The sequence below is a fragment of the Gymnogyps californianus genome, chromosome 19 (assembly GCF_018139145.2).
Source record: "Gymnogyps californianus isolate 813 chromosome 19, ASM1813914v2, whole genome shotgun sequence".
NCBI lineage: Eukaryota > Metazoa > Chordata > Aves > Accipitriformes > Cathartidae > Gymnogyps > Gymnogyps californianus.
The window spans coordinates 8083057-8103491 of NC_059489.1; the positions used below are offsets into that span (position 1 = coordinate 8083057).

Here is a 20435-nt window from a genome sequence, read left to right on the forward strand (position 1 = left end):
TGACCCTGTACTTAGCGCGGTGTCCTTACCACTGAGCTTCTTGTTGCAGACGGCATGCTCATGACGACCCAGCGAGTGGAGAGCGCCAGCAGCACCCTCACCAAACAGGTCACCAAAGAGTTTGTGAGCCGGACCGTGATGTCCAGTGGGACCCTCACCAAACAGATGGAGAGGCAGTTCTATGAGGCCTGAGCCAGGGCAGGCTGCCCGCCAGCAGGACATTTGTGTTCAGATGGCAGGACTTTGTGGAACGATCCAAGGGTGCTTCATCCAGACTCTGCTGCGGTGCCTGGGCAGCTCCTCCTGTGGGCAGAGACCCTCCATGGCACTTCAAGCTCTGGACCTCTCCTTTGGAGCCCAGCGCACTCAAAGCTCTGGCACGGTTGGGTCATCAGGTGTGTGTGCTCATCCTTCAGGGCTTGTTCACCCTGTCCTGCTCTGCAGAGACTCAGTTCTGCAGACCCAACAGGGATGTCTTCCATGAACAATCACCGCTCACTCCAATACCATTCTTCAATGCCCATCCATCCAAATACACCTGCCGAACTTCAGGTGTCTCCATGGCTCCAGCCTCCCCAGATAAATGGAACAGCATGATTTATTCTCAGGTCCTCAGTTTTGAGAGGATCCCAGCTGGCAACATCCTGATTTACAGAGGGTCACCATTTCCATCTTTGCTCCAGGCTCTCCAGCAACTTGCCTGTCCACTGAAGATAGTTATTTTGTTCTGTTTGGTTTTTTTACATGAGAGCTGCAAGGTAGGGGTTTGGGGTAACCTATGCTTTCTTACTGCACCTATTTGTGTCTGTCCTTCGCTGCTAACATTTGGTACCACAATAGCAAAGTATAGCCTTTCATTTGTATAGTGTTACTCATGATGGCCTCTGATGCTTTTTTTTTTGCATACAATATTGTACAGTTTTCGTAGTATATATATAAATATATATAAATGTATTTTATTATTTTGTAAAAAAAATGGAGGTGGATGAGATCTATGCTGAATGTGGAGGCTACACTGGGACTGTGGCCCAGGCAGTGGTGCCTGGAGATGGGAACAGTGCCTGGGATTTCTTACGTGGCTGCTGTGGAGAGCGTGAGATTTTGGGGCAGATGATGTTGAGTGTCTTCTTTTAAAAGCCCTTTTGCCCAACAGCAACATCCATAAAGGGACCTGTGATCCCTCAGTAAACGCAAGGGAAGAGCAAGCCTGGGAACAGCAGGCTCTGTCCTCATCCTGCGCATGTCTCTGAGCCTCCTTCAGCCCTCGGCTTTAGCTGTCCCCACGTGGTGCTGGGTGCAGGGCTGAGCTGAGACCTTGCTGGGCCTTGTTTCCTGGCTCTGGGCACAATGCCTGGCATCTCGCTGCCCTCTGCCAATGAGAAAAATTGGGCTCTGTGTCCTGCTGAAGAGCACGTTTCTCCGGCATGCTTCAGCTGCACGGGAGCAGGCGAGGAACCTGCCGAAAGCAAGGATCCTGCCTGAAGCAGCAGCTGCCACCGTTCTGGATTAGAGCTTCCAACCAAAACACCAGCTGCCTGGTCTCCCTGGCAGCATTGCCTGCCTGATGGGATCTGATGCTGGACCTTGGCCTTTTTTTTTTTTTTTTTTTTTTTTTTTGGGGGGGGGGGGGACTCAGAAGAAGACTTTCCAGCACTGACACCACTGAGCTCCCTTTCCTCTCTGGGCTGTTCATTTGAGTGGGAGGGGTTGTACCTGTTTGAGCCAAAGATGCAAGTGGGCAAGTCCACAGGAGTCTCCAGGACTGCAGCTTGGAGCTAGGTCAGTTTTGAACTTGGGTCAAGAGATACTTCATCAACCCTGTGGTTTTACTGTGCCTTCAAGAAGCACTTATTTTTCCTGAGCAAATACCAGTGGCATTAGCCTGCCTGCCTCCCAGTTCCCATCTCACCTTTGTGGTTGGGGTTTCCTCTCCAGCTGACGTGTCTCCTCCTGCACAAGGACTCTGTGACCCTTTCCCTGTGCTTGGTGGTCCAGGGTGAAACACTGAAAACTGCCTAAAACGGGAGCCCCACTTCCAAGCATTTTAACCAAAGACTATCCTGTTATCCAAGAGAAGATCACAGCCCGTCAGCTGCGGCTCTCCAGGGTGTCACGCCATCCCCATGCGCAAGGCGGCTGCGCACCTAACCCATGCCTCGCACTAGAACAGCGTCACTTTTTCATTTTCATCTGGTCGTTAGGGCTGGTGGTGTTTCAGCCTTTCCAAGGTGGATCCAGCAGCCTGCTCTGACAGCGGGTCTTTGATCAGATGGCTTCCTGTTGCACTCAATAAATGTTTTCTCTACAGTCTGCCTCTTCCCTTTTCTTTAAATAAAGAATAATAATTAAAAAAAAAAAATCATCCCCCCTAATACCCTCCATCTGCAGTAGCAGATACCCAAGCAGGGGCTTCTGCCAAGCATCAGTGCCTGCTGCTCCTCCACTGTGCCATCCCCTCCTGTGACTGCAGCTCCAGAGGCACTACTGGACCCCGTGGCCCTGGTAATGACTCGTTAACACCAGTGCGAACTGGAGTTAAACCAGTCTCCTCTGAGGAGAGGTCCCCAGTGACTTCGGCATCAGAGCTCGGCTCAGGCGGGCGGAGAATGACCGTGCAAATGTTTTGCATTTATTAGGCAAATGATGCAGACAGACAAATTGATTCCCTTGCGAAGCGAGGAAAGCAGCTCCCTCTCAGAGGGAGGCGATCCCAGCCCAGGCGAGGTGGTTGCTCCTCTACAGGGGCAGCACCTTTGCCCCTCCGGAGGGTTTGGTGAGGTAGAAGGTGGCTGTGCCGCTGTATTTCTCCTAGGAGACAAGAGGAGCAGTAAGTGCTGGTGCTCCGGGGCCATACCACACGGCAGCAAGAGGCTGGGCTGGGGAATGGCAGAGCCAGGGGGAGAAAGGCCCGGCCGGTCAGCCCAGCCGTGCGTCTGGCCCAGCCACCACTCCAACAGCGGCCATGTGAGATGCTTTTTGGGGACAGCACGCTGTCCTGCCCCCTCCCTGGGTTTTTTTGGTCCATCCACAGCACAGGGCAGGGAGGCTATCAACACATCCTCAAGCTGACCCTTCAGCAGCCCCTTATGGACTGTTCATGATTTTTTCCAACCCCTTTTTGACCCTTGCTGATGCTGCCAACCCCCACGGCCTCTGGCGACAGCAGAAAACTCGCTGCCAGCTCTGCGCAGTGCTTCCTTGGCTGTTTTTCTCCTAACTCATCCAGTGGTCGCTGGTTCTTATTTTGGAGGGTTTGAGGGTCAGTTCCACACCCACCCTATCTACCCTTTTTGCTGTTTTGTAGCTCCTGGTCACGTTCCCACTCTCCCAGCTTCTCATCAGATGGCAGAGGCGCAGCCCTTTTGGTGTCTCCTCTTTTCAGACACCTTCCTCTGCCCCTTCTTTATTCCCTCCCCCCGCCATTTACAGGGCGCTCCATGATATCATATAGCAGCAAAATGAGGCTCTGCCTCATTCACAGCCCCTGTTTCCTGACACCTCCATTTTGCTGGCGTTTTCAGTTACCAGTGCACGCTGAGCTGCTGATTTAGAGAACATTGATGATGATACTGAGATCTATCCCGGGCTGTAACTGCCAGCATTAGGCTCAGCATTGCCTAAGCTCAGCTTGGATTACTTTTCCCTAGATTTAGCCTTCCCAAAGCTCACCCGGCACCTTTTCGCTCACTTTCTCAATGCAGTAAGGTCCTTGGGCAGTGCTCTGCGACCAGCACGGTGCTGAACTGCCTGCAAGGGCTTAGTAGCATCAACAGACTTGGGGCTCCCCCCGCACGGCACTGGATGGGCTACACCAACCCCAAGTGCCTCAGGAGCCCAGCTTCAACGGCGTCCCCGGGCCATGCCCCTGAGTGTTTCCTTGGGCTCTTTAAGTCAATCTCCTGGCACTTTTCTGCCGCATACCTGGATGTGGTGCTGGGCTCTCTCTGCAGCCCCAGCCTCCAGCAGCGTCACTGTGCAGCCTCCAAAGCCTCCCCCGGTCATCCTGCTGCCGTAAACCCCATCAACCTCCAGGGCTGCTGCTACCAGCTCGTCCAGCTCCAGACAGCTCACTTCGTAGTCGTCCCTGGAGAGAGGAGACCCGTGGTCAGCCCTGTCCTGCACCCCGGCCATAGCGCCTGCACCACAAACAGCTGAAACATGTGCCTTGGTGCATCCATTGCCGTAGCAAACTGCAGCAATGCAGGATGCCGCAGATCCCGGTCCAGCTCTCTGCCTATAAGTGCATGTATACGTGAGCAAGGCTGCGAGCATCGGGGACCCGCTGGGCACTGCTGTAAGCGGCACGCATCTGTAATGTACGTGACCGGCTGCCTCGTCCTAGCACCCCCCGGCGCAGAAGCCTGTGGGGCTTTTCTTAAAACTCCCCGGCAGGCCGAGCTGTGAGAGGCGCCGGGCAGGACACAGTTCTGGCTGCCTCCAGTGCTGCACCCACAGGCAAGGGAACCCCACGAGGACTCAATGCCGGTGCCCCCAACACAGCCTGCCCTGCCCCAGGGTTGGTACATCCTCACCTGAGGGAGTTGTGACTCTCCACCATCAGCCTCCCGAACATCCTGTAGTCCCTGTCCTGCAGCGCTTGCGCTGCCTGGGCCGTCCGTGCTATCTCGCCAATGACGTGCCTGGCCCGCCGGTACACCTCCTCGCCCAGCCGGCTCCTGGCCGCTGTGGAGACATGCATGCCCCTGCAGCAAAGCCACTCAGGTCTGCGGGATGCTGCTGGGGGTGAGCATGGCCGCATCCTGCAACCATCCTGTGCCAGAGCTTCTCTACTTGCGGTACGGTCCCATCCCGGTGTGTGCACCCACCCACCTGTCCCAGGTGCTGCCCCCGTGCCATGGGGCACCGAGTTCCTGCTGCCCCAAGGAGCAGCCAGAGCCGAGGGGGGGACTTGTCCCCACCTTCCAGCTCGGCCATGGTGGCATCTCGCAGGCTGGCCTTGCCGAGCGCCGCCGCCGCCTCCTCGCACTGCCGCCGGCGCGTGGGATACTCGCTGCCCGTCAGCGTGTGCCGCACGTTGGAGTTGGTGATAAGGATGGCCAAGCTGGCATCGGTCAGCGGGACGAGGACGGTCTCCAGGGACCTGCAGCGAGAGCTCAGCGTGGGCCGTGTGCCCGTCCCCCCTGCCCGCTCCAGCCCTCGGCCATCCAGGTGAGGCCACGTGGCAGGCAGCTCCTGCCTCTGCAGAGGCAAAGTCCAAGTGGTTTAGGATTTCGCTCGAGCATTTCACTCCCTCCCAATTATTAGTCCCATAATAGACCCTAATGACTTTGCAGGAAAGACAGCCCAGGCAAGCAGCAGAAAAGATGCAGGAATCAGACACAGGAATTAAAACGCAGGGAGCCCCAGCTCTGCAATGAGATTTTGGGCTGGGTTCAGGGGTTAACCCCTCCCTGCACTCCTGCATTTATTCCATGGCCACAGGACCAGCTCATCCCCACTTGCCCAAGGAGGTGGGCATGGCGCAGTGAGCTCGGTGCTCGGCCCTGACCTGCAGTCAATGAGCAGCGCGTGGCCTTCCTTGCCCATCACGGATATAAACTGGTCCATGATCCCGCAGGGCATGCCAGCAAACGTGTGCTCCGCTTTCTGGCACACCAGCGCCTTGGCTACCAAATCACCGTCATCTGTGCCAGAGCAGAGAGACGCAGGTTAGCAGCTCTGGGACCTTCGCCCCTTGCCCTGGAGCAGGGGGAGCAAACACGAAGGTAAAGGGTTGCTTTCCCATGGAATGGGGCTTTGCTAAAGCATCAGCTGCAGGTGCTTGCTCCTGCACCGGTGCACGGCATCTGTGCCAGCCTGGGTCCCCAGATCCAGCTGGATGTGATAATTTGACAGTGGTGTCTCAGATCTCTCCATTTTTGGGGACATGAGGGTGAAGAGAAGATGCTCCCAAGGGAACATCCTCTCATGGTCCCAGCCAGCCCCAGGAATGCTTCATGGGCTTTAGAGGCATGGGCAGGTCAGGCTGGGTGAGCCGGAGGAGCCCCGCAGCCACAGTGGTGCCAGCTCCGGCTGCGGCAGGGGGTTGTGACCCACCCCACAGTGGCGTTACCCCGAGGGCTGTGGGATCTTGCTAAGGGCACCCCCCTCATCCCAGCTCCCACCCAGGAACAGAGGCACTGGGGGCCAGGACCAGCTGCTGCCTTACCAGGGCAGAGCTGCTGGAGGAAGGTGTAGGTAGCCACCTCCAGAGCGGCCGAGCTGGAGAGGCCCCCGCCCAGGGGGATGTCACTGGCTATCACGGCGCTGAAGCCCGGCACAGGACCACCTGTGGGAAGAGATGGGAGGAGAGGGGCCAGGAGCCCCTGCAGGGCTGGGGGCTGCCCTGCCCCACAGCTCATGGGGAACTGACCAAGAGGAGCCCCTGTCCGATATCCCTTTTTAAAACACAGGGTGACCCACGGCAGAGCGTGACCCGGGCATCCCCCCCCCCCCAACCACAGGGATCTTTGGAGCTGAAAGCGTCTCTGCTGCAGCCTGGTCCTGGCAGTAGCTGCAGGATTGCACCAGCACTGGAAGAGCCCCTGGAGCACGCCAAAAGCCGGGCGCCGAGCACCAGCCCCGTGCGAGGGGGGCTCTAACCTGCCCAGCAGCCTGGGCCTTACCCCGGTAGTGCTGGATGACGCCCTTGACGTAGTTGGCCCAGCGAGGCTGCCCTGGGCTCAGGGGGCTGCCTTGGCGGGGAGCCGGGAACTGCACCCTGTGGGGCTCGTCCGCTTCCGCTGAGGTGGTGAGGATGGAGATGGTCCCATCCTGCGTGGGGGATCCCACCAGCACCGTCCCCAGCTGCAGAGCCTGGGTGGGGGGGAAGGTGGGCTCAGACCCTGCGGCATCCCTCGGAGCATCCCCACTGGTGGCGGGGGACAGCTGTGGCTGCTTCAACCCACAGCTGGCAGCACCCAACACATTACCCTTAACTCTGTCCGTGCGGAGCCGCCAGCCCCCACCACATGCTCCGGCTCATCACAGCATTAAACTTTCTGGCTATTTAATGGCACACAGGGTCAGTCTTAGCTCTGAAAAGTTGTGACCGACCACCCCAGCTCAGCGCCAGGGTATTGGCTGCTGGGCTCCAGGGGAGTGGAAACCCACGACAAGGACGTGAGAGGCTTTGGGAAGTTTTCTTGCCTGCAGGGGAATTCAGCTGACCTGCTCCCAGGCTCCTCAGCCTCAAAATAATTAGCTGTAGGTTTGATTTAGGGCTGAGTGGGGGCTTCCCCGCCGAGCCGAAGGAGGGCAGGAAGCCCCAGTGGCTTCGAACCATCTCTGCCACCAAAACATCGCGCTCCAGGAACGGAAAATTGTCTGATGGGGTTGCAGAGAAGAGGCTTCAGCCCCTTGAAGAGGCGGTCGAGGAGGGGGAATCACATCCCCCCTGCAGTGAGTTAGGAGCTGGGCTGCGGGGTGCTGCCCCCGATGCTCCGGGTCCTGCTCCGAGCTCCGGCGGTCCCGGGCGCGGGGGGGGGGGATCCCGCAGGGTCCTGGGCGGGGGATCTCGGGGGGACATGCTAGGGCTGGCGGGGGGAGACGGCGGCCGGGGACCTCCGGAGGCTGCAGGGAGGACCCGGAAGGGTGACACCGAACGGATCACGGGGCCGGGGCGGCGGAGCACGGCCCTTACCATGGGCAGCACGAAGCCGCCGTTGTAGTCGGTGTGCTCGCCGATGAGGTTGACCCGGCCGGGGCCCACGCCGCCAGCACCGCCGCCCCCCCGAAAGCCGCTCCGTGAGCCCGGCGGGCGGCCGCCAGCAGCGGGGCCAACCCGGGCTCCGCCGCCGCCTCCGCCATGGCCGCTCCGCTCCGCCCCGCACCGCCCCCGGTCCCGCACCGCCCCCGGTCCCGCACCGCCCCGCTCCGCCGGCGGCCGGGCTCGAACTCGCGGCGCTGAGGGGCCCCGGCGGAGCTGGGGGTGGGGGGGCCCTTCCCGGTCCACGCAGCCCCTTCCCACGGGCCGTGCGCGCCCCTGGCTGCGGCCTCGGCAAGGCTGTTCGTGTGTGTGCATCCCTATAGGCAGGGCGAGAGTCACACCTATACACCCCCCCCGTGTGTACCTATGGCGGTGCCAGTACCTGGGACTTTTTAATACGTATATCTATATCCATATCCCAATGCCTGCGTTGTCCTAATATAAGTACAGATACATACGTACATATATATACCGGTGTCTCTGTTACATATGCGTTTTATGCCAATGTATGTATTTTATATATATGTACAGATATATGTGTCAATGTCTGTGTTATGTCTGTGCTTTTGATACATGTACAGGTATATACGTAGATGTATATATATGCCGATGTGCTGTAAGTGTATATGTATGTGGAGAGATATACATATGTGTGTGTGTGTGTGCCCGTATAGCGATGTCAGTCGTGCGATGCCGCACGCAGCGGCAGAGGCGGGTGGGTGTGAGCCGGGAGGTTTCACCCCCCCCGCGGGGCCGGGCTGCTCCGCTCCGCTCCCGGGGCGGGGCCCGCTCCCGGATCCCGGTTCCCGGTTCCCGCCCGGCCGCAGCCGCCGCCGCGGGACCCCCCGGCCCGGGGCGGGGGGGGGGAGGAGGAGCCCATGGCCGGGAAGGAGCCGCTGCTGAGCGCCCTTAAAGGTGAGCGTGCCCCCCCCCCCGGGGCCGGTACCGGCTTCCTCCGGCAGCCCTCGCCCGGGGGCCCGGCCCCTCGCTGCACCGGTTTGGCTGGACCGACGGCGGGGCCGGGCGGGGGCTCCCCGGGCCGGGGCCAGCCCCGCCGCCTGACCGGGTGTTTGCACCCGCGCTGCCGCACCTTGGCCTTGGCTTTGAGGGAGTTTACCTGAGTTTCTGCCCGGTGCGGCTGCGGGCAGCCGGGGTGGGTCGCATCCCGCCGGGGTGTCGGGCACCTCCTGCAGCACCAGCGACCCACCCTGGGGCTGTGCACAGAGCTGTTCCCATGGGTGTCATCATCCCCCCCCCCCCAGCTGGCTGGGGCACCCATGGGTGCTGATGCTCCCCTCACCGCAGGTGGGGTGCTACGGCTGCGGGAGGGCGGGGGGCCCTGCACGGACACCTCACCGCACCTCGCCTCCCTCTGTGAGCTGCTGGAGAGCATCCTGCGCAAGGGGCTCCGACGTGAGTGGCCCTTCGTGCCCGGGTGGGGGGTGGCAGCGTCCCAGTGCCCGCGGCGAGGGGCCTCGCGCTCCCTTTCTCCCACAGAGCCAGCCTGGGGCTTCAGGAGACGGGATTACTGGCACTGGCTGGAGCAGCTTCCCACAGAGACCGACGGCAGGTGAGCGGCCCTGAGCCGGGCTGGGAATGAAAATCAGAGCCGTGGCGGCATCCGTCGCGATGTGCTCATCCCAAAGACCCCGAGTGCCGGGAGGATGCTCCCACGTGCTGCCAAAGTTTCAGGCCCGAGCTGCTTCCCCTCTCCCCAAACAGGCCGAGCCCTCTCTCCATCAGCATCCAGAAAGCGGGCGGCTGTGAGAAGGTGCAGACGGCACAGGGCCGCGGGCGGCACTTTCTGCGCTTGGCTCTGCAGGGGAAGGTGCTGGCGGCAGCCGTGCGGCAGCTGGCACGGACCCCCCGGCTCCTGGAGGTGCGGCACACGGCGGGGGAGCCGCTACCCACGGGCGATGGGCGGCGAAACGGCGGCGTAATGGTGGCATTTCTCTGTGTTTCAGTTTTATGATCCGATGAGCTCCATCCTCGGTAATGAAGACCTCCTGGGTAAGACGGTGGCTCCTGCGAGGCGGGATGTAACCTGCCCCGGGGCGGCTGTCGCAGGCGTTACAGCACCGCGCTGCTGCGAGGGGGGGAGGAAAATAGTCCACTGTGATTTTTCTAAGCCAAACTTAGCAGTGAAACCTGAATATGCTGCTGCAGTGATGGAAAAAGAGGTGTAAATAGTTAAACATGGTTTGAATCCATCTAAGGTTGGTTTTAGTGTCATGGGATAGGAATATTGCTTCTGAATTGTCTTCCATGTTATTTCTTTGTACCAAGGATGCTGGTTCAAGCAGGCCCAGCAGTCCTGCTTCGAGGGGTGTCCTTGGTGGGTGGGCCCAGGCTGTGGTCCTGCGCGAGGGGTCACACGGGGGGTTCGGTGCGGTAAATGGCTGCGGTGCCTTGACAGGCTGCACCACTCCATCCGCAGCCGTGCTCCTTGGGGAGGCCAGGCCAGGGTGAAAGCCTTTAATCTTTTGATTATGATAAATAACCCCGTGTTAAACCTGTACCTAGATGGCTTATAAATCACCCGCGCTGCTGGTGCATGAGCAGATTGCAGCTCTCCATCAGTGTAATTGCAAGGCTCGTGCAGAAGAGCCTGGGCAGCTTTGCTTTGCGTTTAGGGGGAGAAATGGAGAGAAAGTTGCTCGTCAGCAGTGTTTGCTGCGAGCCTTGGTCTGAATTTGGGGAAATCAGGCGTCGAGCTGCAGCACTTCTCTCCCCGTGCCAGCAGCGGGAGCCCAGGATGAGCCTCCAGCAGCAGCCTGGGTGCCACGGTGCTGGGATGCTCTCAGGGCCTCGCTCCCCAGGGCTCATTAGTTACACCAAAAATGGCTTTATTCGGACCTCTGCCATGTCCCTGCAAGGCTGTGGCTGCTGGGAACCCAGCGGTGACGCTGCCTCTCCATCCCCATCCCTCTGCAGAGCCTTTCCTCTCACTGCTGCTGGTGGTGACAGAGATGGATTTCTCCCTGGACCTGCAGGTACAGTGACGAATCGGTGGGGTGGTGGCCGGCACATGGCTGCCGGCGCGGGGCCCCGGCCCCTTCCTCGCCGGGACTGATGGCGCTGAAGCTCCTTTGTTTGCAGAATTGCAGCTTCTTGGACGAAAGCTGGCTGCTGCCGGTAAGAGCTCGTCCCTCCCCGGAGCCATCCTTCTGCCGCCTGGCCCTCGCTGAAAAGTCAAATGAGGAAGATAAGGAATGATTTGGTGGGGAGGGATTGCCACGCAACTCTCCGCCCGGCCGCAGCTGGGCGTGAATTGGCTCAGGTTCACCAGCATGAGCCGAGCTGCCCCTGCCACCGAGGTCGGATCCTGCCGGGTGCCTGCGCTGTCACCAGGAGCAGATCCCAGCATTCCTGGGAGTAAAACCAAGCAAGAGTAGTACCCAGGCCTAAATGGCTGACATAAATGAAGTTTTCCCATGCTCCCTTCCCTGATTTCTTGCCAAAAAATCCCCATTTCCCTGGGCTGACACAGATTATGCGTCAGTTGGTTTCGCTCTTCATTTTGCTCAGTGAAATATTGGTGCATTTATTGAGAACAGCGGGGGTGCCTTGATGTCTTTTAAAAATGAAGAGCATCCCTCCACTGCCTTTTTAACCCAAAAGAATCCCCCAAAAAAGCTCAAGGCGGCTTTGGGGCTGGTTATGGCATGCGCCAAGCTCCGGCACTGCTGCAGAGGCTGAGATCCTGCTGGCTTTTGGGTGTTTCTAACAGCGAGGGCTCCTGGCCGAACTGGCCACATTTCGGGTCCCTGGCTAAGGCGACGTGACAGTAAGTGCTGCTGGAAATGGCAGCGGCTTTGGGGAGAGGCGGCAGTGCTCCCCTGGCTGCATGGGGATGCGTGGGGTGAGGAAGGAGGGCTCATTGCTGAGTTCAGGGTTCACCTGCTGCTTTGCCATCCCATCCATCTAGCAGGTTTGTCCCTCCCGGGTCTGGGCACAGCCGAATCCCAGGAGAAGACAGGGACAAGCAGCCACTGGGGGTCCCAGCTCAGCCTGGGGCACTGGGGACCAGCCTCTTCCTGGGCTCCCAAAGCGCTGGTCTGGCATCAGTGCCAGAAATGATCCAGGGCAAGGGGTGCCCATCCTCCCCCTCATCCTGGTCACGCTCCTTGGGCGTCCTGTGGCCATTGCCAGGGCCACTGTCACCGGCCACTCTCTTCCAGGTGTGCATCACTTATGAGACGGTCCCGTGCCGCGTGCTGGGGATGGTGCTCAGGTAGGAGCCCTTGATTCTCCGCTCTCCAGTGGGATCTGGACACCACGGCACTCAAACCCCCCCAAAAAGGGGAGATAAATACCCCGTTGAGAGCACTGGGGCTGTCTCGGGCACTTTTCTCTCCGTTGGCTCAGCCTCGCTGGTATCTGCTGTCCGTGGGGTGGCTTTTCCCTGCCTCCGTGTATTGGTGAAACATCGCTGATGGTACGAAAGAGCTGGGGGAGCTGGGCTGGGTCCCTGGGGCTGAGCTGGGGCTCGGCCGCACCCCCAGGTACGTGGACGGCCGAGTCTTTGTCACCGAGGTGCTCCCCGAGAGCCAGGCAGAGGTGGACGAGGTGGTGCTGGCCGGCGACATCCTCGACGAGATCAATGGCTGCTCACTGAGAAACGCCTACAGCGGGCAGGTGGGTGGGCAGGGAGGGCTGGCGTGTCCCCCCCCCATCTCCCCCTCTTCTGCCCCCCATCCTCCCCTCTGCTTCCCCCCCCCTCCCTCCAGGCCGGGGCCGTGCTGCAGAAGCTGAAGGGACAACCGCTCAGCTTCCGCCTGCTGCGGTGGCGGTGGCACGACGGGGGGGTCTACGAGCCCCTGCTGCCCTACCTGAAGGTCCTGAAGGAGAAGGAGCCCCGCTTCCAGCTCCAGCACGGCCCCCGGCGCAGGGGTGAGGGGGAGCCACGGAGGCTGCAGGGGGGCAGGTAGGTCTGGTGCCACGGGGAGCCCCCGGGCTGGGCTGGGGGTCCTGGCATTGGGGCAGTCCTGTACCCACGCTGTCCCTGGTGTCTGCTCAGGGCTGTGGGGCTAAAGCTGCCCCCATGGCCCGGGGGGAGTGGGGGGCTGTGAGCATCTTCCCCTGCAAAGAGCAGGAGGAGGATGCGTGGGGTCCTTGCTCTGATGCCCCCGAGCCCTTTTCTCCCCAGGCTGCTCTACAACCTGCAGTACCTTGGCCGGACCAGTGTTGGGAAGGTGAGGCGATGGGGCAGAGACATGCCTGGGGTAAATTGTCTCTCTGGGTTTCTTTTCACGTGCCTGTGGGTTATTCCCTCCTTCCCACTCCATTTCAGTACGGTGGCAAAGAGGTGCTGGACTGGGCCATCCCCGCCGTGCTGGAGAGGCGCTCGGCAGCGCGGGTGAGCGACGGGGCTGAGGGCATCCTGGGAAGGGCTTGGTGAGAAAACTGCAGGGAAATATGGTCTCTGCCCAGGAATATTTTTTTTTCCTGCCGGCTCCAGGTTCACTCGGCCTGGCTATTTGACACCCCCCACCCCTGTGGGTTGGTTTTTTTTTCCCCCCCCTCTGGTTAGACACATCTCTGCAGCCAGGATAGGAAAGTGCTGGAAAAAAAATACAACCACCTGCAGGAAAGCACTTGAAAAACTGTGGGGAGGCTGAGCCTGATTCCAGGGGTGCTTTAGGGCTCAGGTCACTGTTGCTTGAGCCTTTGGGGGGGTTGTTTGTGAAAAGATTCAAGTGTGAGAGCACTGGGTGGTGAAAAAAAGGGCAGCACAGAGAAAACTCCTTGAAAAAGCTGTGCTTGCCTGTGCTTCATCACCTCTGCTTTTGAATAATCTCTCTCTTGTAAGCGTCTTATTAAAAATAGAGCTCAGACACTGTGATGATCGGGGCTTCTTCCCCCTCCGTCCCCCATTCAGGAGGTTTTATTTGATGTGAAGGAAGCAGAAGTCCTCGTACAGGAGAAGACTTCTTCCAAGGTACGTAAGCAACACCCAAGGTCCGGGTGACTCCCGAGGCTGCCGATCTCACGGCACGGGGAGCCCAGCTGGAGGGGTCCTGGGGCCAGTTTAAACCAGGAACGGGGATGACAGGGACTGATGGCAGCCCCCAGCACCATCTCCCTCCTGTTCCCCGCACAGCTCCTGTGCCGCTACCCCTACCCCACCATCTCCTGCGTGGGACGCTGCACAGACAGCAGCAATTTATTTGCCTTCTGTGTGGTGTAAGTGTTGCCCGTGGGCCCTGGCAGGGGGGATATAGAGGGGGATATAGAGGGATGCGGGTCTTGGAAAATAAACAAGGGATGTCCAGACCAGCTGCGGGGTCTCTGGTGCAGTTACAAGCCCGGGCTGGGCTTTCAGAGCCGCTCTCTCTGCCAGCAAATGTATGTGTTTCCATTTTTAGTGCTTCCCTGGAGAGCCCTGACGGGAGCATGTTTGACTGCCTGGTGTTTGCATCGAGTTCTGAGCAACAATGCGAGGAAATCATCAGGAGAATCGGTAAGGGAACGGTTTATGTCTTCAGATATCATCACAGTGAGATCGTGGAATATCAAGAATTGCTATTCTGGTCCACCACATGCAAGATCTAACTATTTCTTTTTGTTGAGGTTACTAAGATGAATAGATACTTTGATACAGTTTTCTGGTGGGTTTGGTTTTTGTGTTGTGTGGTGGTTGTTTTTTTTGTGTGGTTTGGTTTTTTTTTTTTTTTTTAAGAACTGCTAGACAATGATTTTATTTTAAGAAACAGCTTCTAGGCATACCCAGATGGCTCATTGTTTCCACTAAGAACTTGGAGGAAACATTGTTTTCGAGGGATGTTATTTTAAAACATACTTTTCCTGCAGGAGCCCAGCCTGCTACTGCAGTTTAGCACCAAATCAAGCATTCATAAATCCCATCACTTGGAATTCTTATTTTTAACCTGCCTAAATGCAAGCCGCGTGGTGCTTCCCAAATTACGTGGCTCCTGGGTCGCTGAGGACCCTCAGGTTTCTTGTGGGGACATCCCTGCCAGATGTCCCCTCGACAGGCTGTACACCCAGGACAGACCTGCCCAGGTGAAGCTACCTGAGATCAGTTAGCATCAGCTGAAGTTTGAGACCATGCTTAACTTTGATCCAGGCCTTTAAAGCAATTAAGTTTGCAATGAAGATGCAAGGAAGTCTTTTTCCCTACAGGTTTAGCAGTGATGAAAATACTTGTTTAAAACCTACTCTTGGATCATTTTAGAACATGTTTTTAGCAGCTCTGTGGCAGATACGATAATGGTGTTAATGGGGGGGAGCTGTGTTTGTTCCAAGCACACTTGGAGCAGCGTAGGAAAGGACGTTGAGGAAGTTGTGTAAGAGCGCGTGGTAAGGAGCGCCTGTTCCTCCAGCTGCAGGATTTCAGCACACGGAGTGGTTTGTCTGATCAGGGAGAGCCCTGGCTCCAGCCCAGAGCTCCCCCGGGCGCCGGTGGCCCAGCCTTCGCCTGCGCTGCGGCCGTCCGGCAGCATCCCAAGCGCTGCAGGCCCCGGCTCCCGGGAGCAGGAGTCGGGATGGTTTTCAAACTGCTTTCAGGCCGTCATTGTGGGAGGAAGCGCTGTAAACGCGTCCGGTCTGCAAACAATCGTGCAGACGGCCAGTGTTGACTTGCTGCCCGCTCTCCGGTATAAACCATTGCTGTTCTTCCTCCTGAAATGCCACTTCTGCCACAGCGCTTCTAATTTCATTGAAATAAATCAAGATGAGCTAGCTAAACTACTTCCCTGTGCTACTTTTCTGTGCCAACTCTAGCCTTACTAGCGCAGCCTGTTCTTTAAGAGCTGAGGAGAGCCGGCCTCACAATTCAATTTAAATGTTAATTACCTGTGTTCCAGATGTAGTCTGAGCAGCTTTCCTCTACCACAACCTAACAAGGTATGGCTGTTCCCAGAGGCACTGCTGAGAAAACCAGGCCTGTCCTAGCAGGGAGCCCGAAGAGCTGTTCTGAAGCGAAGGCTTGAGTATAATCCTGTTTCATCAGAAAAGCTTAGATGGGAAATGAGAATCTTATTGAGCGCCCATTCCAGTTTGCTTAGCAGCCCATATGCTCCCAGGTTGTATAATTAGCTTTTTCACTCGCATACCATCCTGCGCTGCTAGCGCTGGCTGCTGTTATTAACTGGGACTTAGTCACACAGCCAGATCCCACAGAAACTCACGGGCCGCAGCCACGCACCCCCCGCACCGACACTGCTCAGGGAACAAGCTGGCAGTTCTGCTTCAGGCAGACCAGTCACACCACCAACTAAACTTCCCCTGCATCTACTGGAAAGGAGGAGGAAAGAAAAAAGCTCAGTTCTAGGGTTGTGCCTGAACAGCCGACACCAACAAGCAGTTCAGCTTTATAAAAAAGAAAGCAGAAGCCCCCCAGAAAAGGCCACCGCCTCGCTTAGGCCTGTCAGTCAGGCTATTCCTCCTCTACCCCACAGCTGCAGGGCTCAGCGCTGCTCTCCCTGGGCAAGAGCCATGACTCCAGCTACAGAAAGACTCCAAAAACCTCCGAGGGTGGCCAGGGCAAGTTCTCCATTCTGGTGACAGACAAAAATTAAGTTGCCGCAGCAGCAGCCGGGGATTACAGGCATCTACTGCTAAGCTAGTGGAGCCAGGAGGAGGAAGCTTCTTCAAGCCCATACAAACCAAATGACAAAGACTCCTCACATGTGAATGTAAAACATTTAATTTAAAAATGTTGACACTACAATATATAAAATAGCTATTATAAATGCACATAGTGTATTCTATAGCTGCCAGGTTTACGTTTTTAGGAAACTGTAAGTTACACTGTGGTTAAGACTTGTAGTTTCACCCTCTGAAAAAGTCCACATTTGATCACAGTGATGTATGGTCAGACTAACAGCCCCAATTGTTAAACACTTGGATCAAGTCATAACCAGTTTTATTGCAAAAGGACCCTGTACACATTTATATCAATTCTAGTACCTTACAAGTTTAGCTACCCAACAAGTCATTAACATACAGAAACATGCATGAGAAGCAAGAAAGATCACCCATCCCTTCTGCATATTAGCAACTTGTCACTCCTGAGCAACAAGGCTCACATCACTGAGGTTTATGTGAACAGTCACTTTTAGCATTCATCCTGAGTGAAAGATGGAATGACTTAAGTACAAATGCAACATATTATAAACAATTTCTTACAAAAAAGTCACAAATTAAAACCAAAGTATTTTACAGAATTTACTACAAAACACCATAAAAACAGCCTTCACTTAAGCCCTCTCCCCCCGTATCCTGCGAGCCAACTGGATATCTTTGGGCATGATGGTGACTCTCTTGGCATGGATGGCGCACAGGTTTGTATCTTCAAACAGACCCACCAGATATGCTTCGCTGGCCTCCTGTTTCAAGAGCACAAGAAGAAATGTCGTTAGAAACCCTCAGCGAAGCACGCTTGGCGCCGCGAGCGCCGAGGCCCAGCAGGCCGCTAGCAATACCTGCAGCGCACCGATGGCCGCACTCTGGAACCTCAAGTCTGTTTTGAAGTCTTGGGCGATTTCCCTGACCAGCCGCTGGAAGGGCAGCTTGCGGATCAGCAGCTCCGTGGACTTCTGGTAGCGACGGATCTCACGGAGGGCGACGGTGCCCGGCCTGGGTGGAGAAGGAAGGAGGGAGCAGGTGAGCCGGGGCAGGGGCTGCGGCAGCGCCGGGCCGTGCCGTGCCGGCGGCCTTACCTGTAGCGGTGAGGCTTCTTGACGCCGCCAGTAGAGGGAGCGCTTTTCCGGGCCGCCTTGGTGGCCAGCTGCTTGCGCGGAGCCTTCCCCCCAGTGGACTTGCGGGCGGTCTGCTTTGTACGGGCCATTTTTCTTCACTTACCTAGGGAGACAGGCACGCGTGACACGGGGCCCAGCTCTCCCCGTCCCCGCGGCACCACGATCCGCCAAGGCCCGGCTTCCCCCCTCCTCCCGTCCAATCCCCTCAAGTTCCAGAAGCGGCAGATGTCGGCGAGCTGCCCCCCCCGCCCCCGCCGCTGAGGCGGGCAGGCGGCCAGCGGCCTCCCCCGGGAGGGGGAGGAGGAGTCACGGTTCCCCCTCCGCCCCCGCTTCGCGTCGTGGCCCGGCCGCTCCCCTCCCCGGGGGAAGCGGACTGAGTCACGCCGCCTCCTGCTTCCTCCCAGGCCGCCCCGGGGGGGGGGGGGGGAGGAGGAGGAGGGGGGGGATGGGAACCGGCCGTGACTCAGGGCACGTAGGCAAGGCCCGGCCTGCCCGCCAGGCTCTAGGAGGAACCAAGGCCGCCAACGGCCGCGCAGCACCGCCGCCCGCCACGGAACGCGCCCGCCGCCCGCCACTTACCGCTCGGAGAAGAAGGAAGCACCGGTGCCGGTAGCGCTGCGCACCGAAGCCTGCGCTGCTCCAGCCACGACCCGCTCGCCAGCCAACCACCCCCTCACTGCGCCCTCCCCGCCGCGGGGACCCACCTTTTATAGCGGGGGCGGCACACGGCGCGGTGACCTCACAATGCCTGGAAGCAGCGCGCCGTACCATTGGCCGGGACCTCCGCCGGCGCCGTGGCGTCACAACACACAAAGGCCGTGCTCCGGTTCCTCGGCGCTGATTGGGCGCATGCCCGGCCGCTGATTGGTTGTTAAAGTAGGCGTCCGATTGGGTACTGTGAGGCGAGAAGGGGCCAATCGACGGCGGGCGGGCGCTCTGCGCGCTGATTGGACGAAACGGGGCACGGTTTGGATCCTACCCTTTGTTGCAAAGCTCCACAATGGGAAGTCAATAGGAGCGGGGCGAGCGGCGGCGGGGCGCGGCGGGGCGGCGGGCTCCCCCGGGCACCCCCCGGCCGGCCCCGGCGGCCCCCGCCGCCTCCCGGCCCGCCCCCCCCCCTCCCCCGCCCCCGCCAGAAAGCGCCTTTCCTGCCGTGTGCTGCGGAGGCGCCTGGCGGGGGGCTGCGAGCGGCGAGGGCCGGGCCAGGCCGCGGGGCCGCTCGGGGGGGCGGCGGCGCCCCCCCCCGCCTTCTCCGCCTCCCCCGGGAGCCGCATCGCGCAGGCCGCGGGGAGCGGCGGCCCTCGGGCAAGGCGCGGGAGCCTCCGGTGTGTGGCGGTTCGCTGGGGGTCCGCGTCTTCCCCCCCGCGCCGGCGAGTGTCGGCGGGGACGAGGGAAGCCCCTCTGGAAGGGAACGGGCTCTGGCAGCGCCTCCGGCATGTCTTGCCTGGTGGTATCATGGCAGGAGGCGAGGAACGCTTGTCACGGGACGTGGATTCGCGCTGGGCAGCCCTCCTGGTCTGCGAGCCCCTCAAAAGTCCGGGAGAGGCTGACCCCTGGCCCCGGGAGCCAGCCTGGGAGCACGCAGGGGTTGAGGCTGTGCCCCTCTGCGCCTCCGATCCCCAAATCCCGCTGACTTTGTGGGTCGCCTCCAACGCTAAAGCGAATGGCAAAGTTTCATTGCAAGTAGAAAGCCAGAATGCATGTTCCCTGTTGGTAGCATCTAGGAAGATAAATAGCAATTGAATAAAAAGACTGTCTTTTGGGGGAAGTTGCTGCCTTAAGTTACACCTCGCTGTATTTTACTATTTCGTCGTTATTTCTAGCGACTGCTGGGAGTGGAGGCAGGTCCCTGCCCCCATGGGAAGGGTACCACGATCAGGAAGAACAGGTCCCAAATGCCCCGCAGTTGTAGCGTGCAGAATATATAGCAGACACAAACAGGCGCCTGCTTAACCGCCGCTCCTAAAGGTATCCGTGAGCTCCGCAGACTGGGGCGCAGCTGTAATCACGCAGACTTTGCATGAGGGAGGTTTTGCATCCTCTCCGAATGCGTAAGTCTCTCGGGCCAACACCCGGCGCGGCGGGCAGAGCGAGGATTGCCGCGGCGCAGGAGCTCGGCACGTAGGGAGCGTGTCTCCTGCTCCTCCGCCCGCTCCGGTAAGTCAGGCAAACGCGTGCCAATATGGTGCGACAGGACTGTCGTGTGTGCCTGGGCCGGGGCTGCCGGAGGGACGTCATCTCCTGCGCATCTCCTCTGCCTCTGGTCCTCGTTTTCAGGTTAATTTTGTCTCTTGTAAAGGAAAATGTTAATTATTTATCAGAGGCAAAAAGCTGCATATCAATGGAATGACTTGGGAGGTGTAGGTAAACAATCATTTGCATTGTACATGTTTTGGAAAATCTGAAGTAAAGAATTCCCCTTTCATCTGAGTCGTTGACGCTTAGGAAGAAGAAGTCTAGAAACCTGTTCTGATGATAACAGCATATACTTTAAATTTGTTCTTCTTAAGAGTGTACTCCATTGTCACTAATGCCAGGAGACCAGCGCTTAATGTTTGTTACCAGGAGTTGAGAGGCTCCCCAGATATTTCCTTTCCCATGTTTTCAAAGCAATGGCTGCTTCTGCTTCTAATTTTAAAGATACTTTGGATTTTTTTGCTCTCTTTAAGACTGGAGAAAAGCTGTGCATCCTCTTGGATGAAACAGGCTGAGGGACGGGCGTACACGCCAAAGCTGAAGAGAGCAAACGAGCACACGTTAACGAGGGCCTGCGCAAAGATGGAAGTAAATGCACCCTCGGCACACGTACCTGGCACATCCTAAACATTTCTCTATTGCTTGGCAGAGCGTGCGTCGAGTAGTCCCGACTGTGAAACAAAAGAGAACTGGATGAGGAAACGGTGTCCGTACCAGATCGTAGAGTAAACGTCAGCGTGCAAGGATTCGAGTCTGTGGTTTCTGAATCCCCGTGCACAAAGTGCACATTGATGGCGTTTTCAGTG

At 58.2% G+C, this 20435-nt stretch overlaps 3 protein-coding genes across 3 annotated transcripts in view; 1 reads left to right on the forward strand and 2 right to left on the reverse strand.

Moving 5' to 3' along the window:
- Nucleotides 1-922, forward strand: part of ITGB4 (integrin subunit beta 4) — a 28873-nt gene extending 27951 nt beyond the window's left edge. Inside the window, 1 exon segment of the mRNA XM_050908239.1 lies at nucleotides 50-922. Coding sequence (XP_050764196.1) covers nucleotides 50-192 — 143 coding nt within the window. The 3' untranslated portion in view covers nucleotides 193-922.
- A 1691-nt stretch (nucleotides 923-2613) lies between these two features.
- GALK1 (galactokinase 1) lies at nucleotides 2614-7809 on the reverse strand. The gene is given in 9 exon segments (XM_050908463.1): nucleotides 2614-2808; nucleotides 3922-4084; nucleotides 4533-4683; nucleotides 4920-5101; nucleotides 5510-5645; nucleotides 6170-6289; nucleotides 6627-6816; nucleotides 7643-7707; nucleotides 7710-7809. Coding segments are annotated over 9 exon segments (1179 nt in total). The 3' UTR covers nucleotides 2614-2736.
- Nucleotides 7810-16361: 8552 nt separating this feature from the next.
- LOC127024087 (histone H3.3A) lies at nucleotides 16362-18090 on the reverse strand. Its single transcript, XM_050908515.1, has 4 exons — nucleotides 18013-18090; nucleotides 17395-17536; nucleotides 17158-17311; nucleotides 16362-17061 (listed from the first exon to the last, which is right to left on the reverse strand). Exons 2-4 carry the CDS (start codon nucleotides 17520-17522, stop codon nucleotides 16933-16935), a joined length of 411 nt encoding a protein of 136 aa, XP_050764472.1. The 5' UTR covers nucleotides 17523-17536; nucleotides 18013-18090; the 3' UTR covers nucleotides 16362-16932.
- Between the last annotated feature and the right edge of the window lie 2345 nt (nucleotides 18091-20435).

What these genes read in the sequence shown, in the direction of transcription:
- LOC127024087 (XM_050908515.1), bottom strand. Translation starts at nt 17,522, where the DNA reads ATGGCCCGTACAAAGCAGACCGCCCGCAAGTCCACTGGGGGGAAGGCT. An exon ending in AAGAAGCCTCACCGCTACAG is followed by an intron (nt 17,312 to 17,394) that starts GTAAGGCCGCCG and finishes TTCTCCACCCAG; the next exon opens with GCCGGGCACCGTCGCCCTCC. An exon ending in CGGCCATCGGTGCGCTGCAG is followed by an intron (nt 17,062 to 17,157) that starts GTATTGCTAGCG and finishes CTCTTGAAACAG; the next exon opens with GAGGCCAGCGAAGCATATCT.